Source organism: Balaenoptera physalus, assembly GCF_965194825.1.
Source record: "Balaenoptera physalus genome assembly, chromosome: 16".
Taxonomy (NCBI): Eukaryota; Metazoa; Chordata; class Mammalia; order Artiodactyla; family Balaenopteridae; genus Balaenoptera; species Balaenoptera physalus.
In genome coordinates, this window is record NC_138898.1 from 87,573,707 (window position 1) to 87,584,316 (window position 10,610).

The 10,610-nt window shown below is 61.7% G+C and overlaps 1 protein-coding gene across 1 annotated transcript; it reads right to left on the reverse strand.

The window, feature by feature from the left end:
• Positions 1-282: 282 nt before the first annotated feature.
• Positions 283-8,753, reverse strand: BRI3 (brain protein I3). The gene is made up of 3 exons (XM_082428932.1): positions 8,420-8,753; positions 7,804-7,906; positions 283-702 (listed from the first exon to the last, which is right to left on the reverse strand). The coding sequence occupies exons 1-3, from the start codon at positions 8,559-8,561 to the stop codon at positions 570-572; spliced, it is 378 nt and encodes a 125-aa protein (XP_082285058.1). The 5' UTR covers positions 8,562-8,753; the 3' UTR covers positions 283-569.
• Between the last annotated feature and the right edge of the window lie 1,857 nt (positions 8,754-10,610).

The following is a 10,610-nucleotide window of genomic DNA, read 5'->3' on the forward strand; positions in this document are numbered from 1 at the left end:
GGCCTTGCCTTAGGTCCTGGGCACTGGGGTGCGTGCTCTGTAAATGTCAAGGTATTAGGTTTCATTATAGTAATACAAACTTGAAAACAAGCACATTTTTTGAGCTGTAAATGCCTACTGAGGAATAACAGAAGGTCGGTGTGAACTGGATAATGTTGAAGCTGGGTTAGGAGAGGTAACGCTCTTCTCAATTCTGTATATGTTTGTTTGAAGTTTTCGTAACAACAAAACTTGATTTCTGTAAGTGGCAGTGTGCAAACACTGAATAAGCAAAACCAGGTAAACAATGGTATGGATCTCATTTATTTAAAACAGTATTTCTCACCTTTCTCAAATTGAAGACTGCGAAAAATAAAAGCAGTGCTTTATTGAGCTGTCGTTGACCTGGGAGCAGTGCCGTGCGCGTCCGCACTCCCGCCCCCTGTGCCCTCGGCTCCTCCTGGCAGCGCCCAGTCCGCCCACCTCCCTTTACAGCACAGTCCTGAAGCTGAATCCCATAAAGCTATTGTACACGACATTTACATTAGAAAAAGCGAGCTGGGTGTGGGAAGCCGGGTGTGCTGTTCCCTTTAAGTAAAGTTTGCGCCACAGTTGGGGCATCTTCGCTTCCTCAAGGCAAAACAGCAGATGAACCCAAAGGGGAACAAGACGATGGCCAAGAAGATGCCCAGGAAGGTGAAGGAGTCCTCCAGAACCCCGACCCTGCGGAGAGAGAGGGGGCACGCGGGTTAGGGCCCTCGCAGACCCAAGGCCTGCCGGCCCAGCGGACCCCTGTCCCCAAGGCGCCCCCGGCCCACGTCCGCAAGCCTAGGTGCCTCCAGAGCTGGGGCACCGGTCGTGGAGGGGACGGCCAGCTGCCAGCGGTCGCTGCACAGAAAACGTGAAGAGGAGAGAAGAGCTGCTTGGGAGGCACCAGCACCTACTGATAAAGGCAAGAACATCCGGCTGCCATACAACCTGCCACGTTTTCTCTTACAAGAGGCAAATGCTGGTTTCTATAAAAATTCGTATGTCTCTGAAAAGAACAAGACCAAGAAACCCAAATCACTTTAGGATATTTTTTCCCAACGTTGAAAAGTTTTAGACTTATTTTCCCATTCCCTACAGGGAAATTCCAAAAATAGTGATAAGAGTTTGAATTTTGTGTGATTTTTATTGGTTTGGGCAGGGGGCGGGGGAGCAGATTTTAGTGAAAGACTAAAATCAGCCTTGTTCACACCACGTTCACACAATGTCACTTATCTTGAGAAATTTAATCTCAAAGCTTCCTCTTCGGAAAAAGTCACGATAACCTTCAACATGCACAGTGCATAATCCCTCGGACCGCTAGGGGCCGTCCCCCCACCATGTGCCCACGAGGGCACCACCCCGGGTCTCAGGGCCTTTTCAAAGGGGGGAAGCAGGGGCCCTGTGCTCAGCTCCTCGGGCGACACCTGTTGATGCCCGCCCCCCAGAGGCGCTTCTCTCCGGCCCCAGCTGCAGCGCAAAACCAGTGCCCCGCCCTCGGGACCCCAGCCCATCCCCCCACGCACACACCAAGGTCCTTGGGCTTCCTGAAGCCACTTATCACACTCAAACACGGTAAGGATCCTTTATGCCCACGACCCTCCTCTGGCCGCCTGTGTGGAGAGGAGAAAGGTTCAGCCCAACCAACAAGTGTGGGCGGGGGGCAAACAGGGCTGCGGGGGCCCAGCGAGGGGCAGCTCAGCTGGGACGCCGACTCCAAGCCCTGCCCCAGAGGAGAGCGCGCGGTGGACACTCCACTCCCGCAGCGCCTCCCAGCGGGCCTGGCCACTGGAAGCCCTGGGAGCGCTGCAGAGAGACCAAGGGCGGGGGTGGGGTGGGGGGTCCTGGGGACCTGCCTCACGCCCCGTGTTAGTTGAGGAAAGGCTCTGAGCAGCCCTGCAGCGGAGACACCTGCTGAGCCCAGACTCACGGACACCTGGACACCGCCCACAGGCCAGGCCCGCCCCAAGGGAAGGCGCATCAGCTGGCCAGCATCTGTCAGCCGAGCCGCCATTTCCGGCGCAGACAGTACAACACAGGCTGTCGGGTCACCACACCGTGCCCCGTGCCCATCCAGACCCCACCTGCCCCAGCTTCGAGGCCCCCTCAGACCAGGTGGCAGAAGAACCTGCTGAGAAAACACCCGAGGCCACACGGCCGAAGTAGGGAGCAGGGGCTTTGAGGAGGCCCTAAGCCACCACCTGTGGCTCCACACAAAGGAGGCCATGACAGGCTGCCCCGGGCCCGGAGCACGACGGCTCCTACACCTACTGGTACTAATCAGGCCACCTGAGCATAACTGGAGGCGGCCGGGGACCACTCGGGCAGCCATGGCCCCGTCTCCCTGCTTCCTTCCTCCAGGCACCGAACCAGGTCCACCTACAGCTGGAATCCCCAGGCTCACACCGGTTTGTTCGGTTAGAATGTCCAAAGAAGGAGAAGCACAGGACAGAGTTGAACTAGGCCTCACAGCTGGGTCACCTGCACCAGCTGAGAACCTTCTGAGTCACCAGGGTGCCTCGTGTCCCCTCCAGGGGCCAGTGAGGCCCGAGGACAGTACTATCTCAGGCGCTCTGTACTCTCTCACTTAAGGATCAAAGCTGTTCAGAGGCAGAGCTTAGAACCCAGTGTGTCCACTCAAAGGCTCCAGGAGATCCCAGGAGGAGGCTGGGGCCAGGCGGGGTCCCGCCCTGCCGCCCTCGGTGCCCTGGAGGGCACCCAGCGCCCCCTGGCCGGAGAAGCCCTCTGAGTGGCGGCTGTCTCCCCACAGTGGAGGGGCGGGGGCTTGCCCTGTGCTGCCTGGTGCCCGCGTCCACATGAACCGGCCTGTCTGCGACTTGCTCCTGTCCTCTGGGGTCAGGGGTCAAACAGCCACAGCCCCCCACCTGCCTCTTCCCTAATCCTCCACCCTAACCCCAGACCCTGGTCGACACTGTCTAAAGCTGGAGGAAGCCCAGGAGGGCTGGTCACTCGCGTCCGGGCCCTCCCCGCCATGAGGCCAGTGGACCGGCCCCGCGTGAGCACGGCTCCCCGGCAGCAGCCAGACCAGCCGGGGGAGGCCCGGCACCCCAGGCAGGAGGGACACACTCCCTCATTCCACAAACCTGCAGCGCCTTCTGTCCAGATCCATCACTCGCTCGAGCCAGAGCAGAGCAGGCAGCTTGGGCCTCCCCTTTCCAACACCCTCAGTCAGGAGTGCGGGCTTGATGGGACCAGACCCCACGCCCTCTCCCCCGTTCACCTCCAGCCCACCCCAAGAAGGCGGCAGAGCCAGGCCGTTTCCCTTCAGCAGCCAGGGAGGTGGGCGGAATCCGGGCCCTGCCAGCAGGTCTGCTCCACACTCAGACCTTCCACGGAGAACCACGGCCCGACCCGCCAACGTGGCTTCCGGGCCCAAGGGACCTGCTACCCGCAGTCCACACCTCTTACCCACAATTCCAAATGCCAAAAGCTCTGAACGCGGAACTTTTTTATAAGTTTGTAACAAACCCAGCTGGCAGCCACATGTGACCTGAACTGCTGTGTGGCCATTTATAGCCTCAATGTGTCCCCTTAATGGGAACATTCGTGTCTTGCTGCAGAAATGTTAATATTTGACCATGGGTACTGCCCAAACCTCAAAAGCAGTGCTGGCATGATTTACTGTTTTTAAAAATCCAAAATCTTCTGAACTGAGAACACAGTCTGGTCTCTAGGCCAGTCCTGACGCAGCAACAGCAGGCTGCAGAGCAAGCCTGTCCCTCTGGGGCCACGTAGGAGGGAGGGGACCCCCTGCCTGTCCTGCCAGCCTCTCCTAAGTGGCCTGGCCTCTCTTTCTCTCCAAGCCCCTCAAAAGCCCTCACCGTTTCAGAGTGAGTTTCACCTCTTCATCCACTGGCTCAGAATCCAAACTGAGCAAGCAGCTCCAGCTGTGGTTAAAAGGCCCCTCCCCCATTCCTGAGCAATGCGGGTGGGGAGGATATGGAAACTGGAGAAATCTGGGAACTGATTCTGAAAACACTTCCTTAACTGACTCTGACCTTACGGGGAGAGTGGTCACTCGATTCCACTGACACCCATCTGCTCAGGGAGCTGGGCTGGGTGGGGCCCCAGGACGAGCGCAGCCGAGACCCTGCAACCCACATGTCCCGTCCCATCCTCACCACCCCCCGTTTCCTCACAGCGTCCTCCCCATCCCATCACGTCCCCCTTACACGAAGCTGGAGCCTGGAGCCTCGTTCAGGCAGCAAGTGGCCTGGCTGGGAACAGTCCAGACCCCAGCCCAGGGCCTCCCCACCCTCTGAGCGCCCCCCAGTTAGTGCCACCACTGCTCCCAGCACAAGGCGGCCTCCGGTCAGGATGTACCCCAGGAACAACCCCAGACAAGCCGGGAGAGGGGTGCAGAGGGCTTCGTGCAGGTGGCCACGAGCCTGCAGACAGGCAGGGGTGGGGCATGATGCCCCACAGCACCTGGCCAGCCCCCTCCAGAGACTACGTCATACCCCCAGCTGTCCCGGGGTCCCACGGGGGCGGGGAGCCGCCGGCCACTCCAGGGGCGCTTCTGAGCAAGCCTGCAGCCGGGGAGCCCTGAGCCTCCCCAAGCAGAACAAACGCTGCGGGAGGCCTGCAAGGTGGCAAGGCCTGCACGGGGCTCCCGGGGCTTCCCGGACCCCAGGCTCGGTCCAGGCACAGCTGGACGGAGAGGCCCCGAGCGCTCCCAGGCCCCCACGGTCGGCACGCCCTGCCCGCAGCAGCCCGGGAGCCGGGGCCGGCTCACCAGTGCTCGGGCCGGGGAGAGCCCGCTCCCGGGGGCGAGGCCGGAGCGCCGGCCTCATCACTGTCCTGACCTCTGGGCAGCACCTGACCTCTACAGCTGTTCCCTGAGCCCCTGTCTTGGCTTCCAAGACCCCAGCCGTTCCTGGATTCCCTCCTGCCTCTTTGGTCACCCCCAAGACCGAACACCCAGCGACGCCCAGCGACGCCCAGCGGGGAGCCGGGTGCAGCCAGGCCCCGCGCCTCGACGCATCTTCCAGCCTCCGACCCGCGCTGCCCGGCGCCCTCTGCACAGGCCCTCCCACTGCAGCCCCGGGCCCCCAGACCCGAGGTGGCCTCATCCAGGGACAGCCCACGCCCCAGAGGAGAACAGCTTCACAGAGGCCCGAGGCCTGGCCGAAGCCCCACCAGCCAAGGCGGTGCTCAGTGCACAGGGGCCGCGGGCGGGCAGGGGTGGGGTGAGGCGCACGCTCACTGTCTGCCGGGGTAGAAAAAAACGCTCTCATAGCGGCTAAAAAGGGAAGATAGGGTCAGGCTGCTTAAGGGAAAGCTCAGACGGTGGCAAAGTGACAAGTGGCACAGGCCTCTGACGCCAGGCCTCACTCAGAGGGAATCACAGACGTGTGACTTGGGCAAACTCCTGCCAAGCTCCCAGGGAGGGACGGAGCCTGGCGGGCTGGCTGGGAAGGAAGGAAGTGTGGTCACATGAGAAGCCGCCTGTCTCCCAACGCCGCCAGACAGGGGCCACACGGGCTGTCCCCAGGGACTAGGCACCCTCTCCCCAAACCACCGCGGAGCTTCCTTGGAAGCACCCGGCCTTCCCCTGCTTCCTGCTGCCCACCTCCCCGGGCCCCCAGCCCACTCTCCGGCAGCAGAGGGCACTGCAGGCAGGGGGCCGGGACACCCCTGTGTAACACGAGCCCAAGCGCCGGCATCTGTCCTCAAGCTGACAGAAGGGCCCACGGAGGACACGCCTTGGAGGGAGTCAGAGTGTCTGCTCCCAACCTGGGCCCCCAAACTTGTTCTCAGAGCACCTGCTCCCCATCGCTGCACCCACCACCCAGAGGCCGGGAGGACGGCGATCCCGACCAAAGGGAAGAAACTTGTTCCCGGATGCAGGCGCCCACCCTCAGCCTTACAGCAGCCCTGAGCCCAAGCCCCTCCCCAGAAGAGCAGAGAGACGGTGACCCGCATTCTGCACGTTGGGGGCTGAGGGCAGAAGCCGGGGGCCTCCGCCGTGACAGCTCCCACCCCCGGGCAAGGGAGGGGTCAGGGGAAATGCTCCCCGTCCTGCAGCAGCCTGGGAGCTCACAACCCCGGGAGACCTGTGCCCCGTAAGCCCCACTGCTGGTCTCCCCTCCTCCACGCTCAGGGCCTTGGGCCAGCAAGAGCCTTGGACCATCCCGGCAGACACCCCATCTCCCAGATGGGGAAACGGGCCCAGCTGGCAGCTGGCGAGGCCAGGATCTGAGCCCAGCTCGTCTGGCAGGCTGGGCCCTGCGGGGAGACGCTGAAACCCCGGCCAGAGGGCTCTGCTCCAGGTGCGGAGCCGCCTCAGCTGTCAGCCTGAAACCCCTCCTTAAACTTAGGATATCGCTCAGAACCACTCCCGCCCGAAAACAGGCCCTTGGAATCGCCCAGCTAGGCTTCTTGGGGACAGAAGGGCCGTGCACACAGCAAGGCTCTGAGCACCCGGAACCAGCCTCAAAGCCAAGCACAGCGGGTTTCCCGTCGCCCACCTCTCTGTGCAACTTTCCAAAAGGATTCCCAATGGCTCTCTCCGCAAGGGACCGAGCCTTGACCCTTGCCCTGCCCAGCAGCACATGACGGGCCTCCCAGGCCATGCCCCCCATCTCCAAGCCCACCCACATGCCCCCAACCCCAAGAACTCTGCCGCCCACAGGTGCCCGGTGCAGAGTGCAGAGAGCTCCTCTCCAGAGGCGGCCAGCTGTCTCCCCTCCCCATTCACATTCTCCAAAGGCCAGAGTATCACCAGATGTGTCGGAACAGACACCTGCTTAGGGTTTGCAAATCAAGGTCCACCTGGCCGGCACGCAACCCAGAGGGCTCTCCCCTGCCCACAGCCCCTTTAGTAAGCCCACGGTTGGTTCCGGGGGTCCAGCCTCCTGCCCCCACTTCCGGACATCCCCCCTCTTCCCAGGCCCTTGTCTCCCCACACAACTGACCCTTGTGACTCAAACTGTTAACTTCCCTTCGACTCCACTCTGCGTGTCCCTGATACACTTTTGAAATTAAGACTAAGTATAAACCAGGGCTTCTCAGTTCCATCTCACGAACTCCAACTTCCTCCGCCACTCCCCCTCCCCCCAAGGCTGAAAACCCGGTCCTTGCCAAGTCTGCCCTGACTTTCTAAACTGTCCATTTAGTCGAATCCACCAAGGGCATGGACCAAGTCTTATCTGAATTTCAATCCTCAGGACCCACACAGAACAAGCATCTAATAGCTGCCTCTCAGGCCCTACAAAAACAGAAAATTCTGGAGGCTCAAGGTTGAGAATCTGAAATATCGCTCCCACCCCAAAGAACCTCGGCGTTGCTGCCCTCATGCAGGGAACGGCCCTGATGGCATGAAGCAGCCCTGACAGCGGCCGCTCCCCTGGCCCCCTGGCCTTCCAGCTCCTCCAACACGGGCCACCTGAGTCAGAGCTCTCCTGCCCATGCACTTCAAACTGACCCTTCCGGGAGAAGGAAACCTTCTGCCACCTTCAAGTATCAACCGCAGAGCAAACTTGCAGCTTCCAGAACCGGGGATAAGAGGCTGCCAGTCCAACTGCTACCATTTCTTCATCCCACCCACTTGGGGCTCAGTGGCCCCAAAAGCACGCAACTCCCCCAGGAAAGAGAACCCAGCCCCCTCTGCCCCATGAAAGGTGCATGGACCCAAGGACCACTGAACCCACTCTCTCCCATGCCCCAGTGAGCAGCCTGTCCCAAGACTGACCGTGTCTCCAAACGATCCTGCCTTTATGAGTTTGAGTAAGTGTGTTCTTAGAGGTTTCTGGGGCCCCCAGGCCCATGACGTACCTGCAGACAGGGCAGCCTCCAACGACAACGATAGAATTGGCAGGGTACCGGGTGACATTTCGACTGTGGATGTTGTAGACCCTGGGGTGGTGCGTGGGTAACCCTGTGGGCAGGAAAGCACATCAGAAGGGGGCAGGCAGGAAAACTCGGGGAGTCTGAGGTGTACTTCTCCTGCCCTTCCCCTCTCCCCACCAAAAACTCGCAGCCTTTTCAAAATCAAGACAACAACAGCGTCCACTAAGTGCCTACTATGGGCTTTATCAGGTGCCAACTTGCAAACAGCATCTCGTTAATAAAGTTAATTTGCAGGGAGGTGGTGCTGCTTCCCGGGAAGGGCAAGCCGGGCGCGCGCGACCCAGCAGGTGGGCTGAGAGCCCTCGGGCGGCACCCAGACTCGGGGTCCCGACATCAGGTTCGCGGAGCGGAGACTGCCCGCCACCGGGTCTCCCCTCGGCCGCGCCCCCGCCGCCGCCGCGTCCGGAGAAAAGTTGGTTTCGGGGTTAAAGGTCGACACAGAACTCCGCCCAAAGTTTGCTCCCGGGGCCCCGGGCCCCGCCCGCTCGGCCAGCCCCGGTCCCGGCCGACCCCCACCCCGCCCCCCGGGCCCCGGGCCCACCTGTGACGAGGTAGGGGTAGGGCGGCGGCGGGGCGGCGGCGGGGATGGCGCCGTAGCCGTGCGGGCCGCACGCGAAGTCGCCCTGGCCGGCCTCCAGGTTGTAGGCGGGCGGCCGCTCCTGCAGCAGGGGCTTGTGGTCCATGGCGGGCGGCGCCCACCGCGCCCGGCCCGGCTCCCGCTCGCGCTCTGACTCGGCTGCGACTCGGACTCGCGGGGACGCCCGGACGCCCGGCGGCGGGACCCGCTCCTCGCGGGCTGCAGCGGCGGCGGCGGGGCTGGGCCCCCTGGAGGCGGGTGCCGCGGGCTTCCCCCCGCGCCTCCCCCCGCCGGTCACAAGACCCGGGTCACGTGGCGCGGCTCCCGCGGTGGGGTGGGGCGGGGCGGGGCCGGCGGCGTCTTAAAGGAGCCGCGCCCGCTCTCAGCCGCCCCGCGGGCTTCCAGTCCGGGCGTCCCCACCCGGCATCCGCGGCCCCAGACCTCACACCGCGAGGAGATCCCCCGCCCCCACGCCGACCCAGAGACGCCGCCCTAGGGGCGTGACCTTATGGCCTGTCGACCTGTCCCTCCCGGCACTCCTGGCCCGCTGGGCCTCGGGGGCCCGAGCCCACCCACCACGCAGGAGGGCTGAGGCCTGGGGGGCAGGGGCGGCCTGGAGGAGGTGCTTGGCGGGGCGAGTCCCCCGGCCGACCCCTGCTTGTCACCGCCCGGGGCAGAGAGGCCGGGGCCTCCGCATTCTGAGCGACCCTGTGCATCGTGCCTGCTCGTGCTCAGCTGGTGTTCAATTCCTCGGTTTTCTTTTTGACAAACTAAATTCAGTAATTTATAGGGGTTGTGGCCACTGATTACTAATAACTCCCCTGTTGGGGACAAACCCTAAATATCGGGCACCGGTGCGTGGCAGGTTCTGTCCCACTGTTGCTCCTCGGTTCGGTAATCTTCACGGCAACCCAAGGAAGTAATGACCCCTGGTCCACAGTCCGGAGATGGCTCAGAAGGGGGGGAGTGACCTAGACTGGACCGCCAAGGCCGCTCAGTCCCACGCCCTCACGGAAGCACTATGTCACATGCTAGAGCTTAATGGTTTTGTAATAAAACTTTAAACAAACAGATGTGTGAGCTTCAGCCCCTGACACCCTGTAGCTCCCCCTGCACCCCTCCCCGGGCCTTTTGCAGCGTTTGGGGTTTCCCAGCCTTTCTCACGTGACCCGCACTTTGCTCTAGCTCGGGGACAACTCTCAGACCCCGCCTCATTTTTAACTTTTCTTAAGAGACCATCGAGATTCTTTTTTTTTTTTTTTCATCGAGATTCTTTATCGCAAGTGTAGCCCAACAATCCAGCGGTAAGAGAGGAGGGGCGGCCAGGTAAGGGCCTGGCTGGCACTGGGGGTAGAGCCAGGTCCAGAATGGAGGCTGGCCCCGAGTGGCCAAGGACTTCCGGCCAGCAGAGGTCCTGGCTACGGTGGGGAGGCCCTGCGCTCGAAGGGGCAGCTGTGAGCTGCGACCAACCATAGGGTGAGAGCAGCCAAAATCAAGACTGCCCCCCCCCGCCCTAGGGAAAACTGAGGCGCAACCCCAAGCCCACCAAGGAGCGAGGAAAAGTGGGTTCGGGGTAGGCCTCCTAAGATTCGTCAGCTGTGGACACTCCTGCGGGGCCCCCATCCTTCCCCGCCTACCCCTCAGCCTTTCCTATCAGACTCAAGTTGGCAGATGTCCCTTCAATTTCATAGTTAATTTTCCCTTCCTCACGTGTCTGTGTTTACAGATCAAACTCTGAAGAATCCATAGCCTCAGGCTCCCTTCTCTTCCAATAATAGATTTTCACCCCCAGCAGTGCCCCCCAGCTTGGAAATCCGTCTCAGTGAATGACAGGATGTGGGACTTCCCAACAAAGCAGGCCCCTCCCTGTCATTCCTGCATTGAGCGGAGGGTGACCGGCTCTCCAAGCTTCCCCCAAGCAAGGCCTGAGGGGAACAAAGATAACTGGCCACGGAAAAGGAGCGGTCCAGTAGGAAGCCTCACTATAGCAGTGCAGCAAGGGAGGCTTGTGGGGGGAGAGTTAGAGGTGCCCGTGAACCCTGGGTGCCCCGGAAGTGCCCCACCTGAAAGTATGGCCAGCAGTGACTGGTCCTGAGGGACCAGGGGACGAGCATTCCAGGCAGAGTGAACTGCGGTCCCAGAGAGCAGCAGCCCA

What these genes read in the sequence shown, in the direction of transcription:
- BRI3 (XM_082428932.1), bottom strand. Translation starts at nt 8,561, where the DNA reads ATGGACCACAAGCCCCTGCTGCAGGAGCGGCCGCCCGCCTACAACCTG. An exon ending in CTACCCCTACCTCGTCACAG is followed by an intron (nt 7,907 to 8,419) that starts GTGGGCCCGGGG and finishes TCCTGCCCACAG; the next exon opens with GGTTACCCACGCACCACCCC. An exon ending in GGAGGCTGCCCTGTCTGCAG is followed by an intron (nt 703 to 7,803) that starts GTACGTCATGGG and finishes CTCTCTCCGCAG; the next exon opens with GGTCGGGGTTCTGGAGGACT.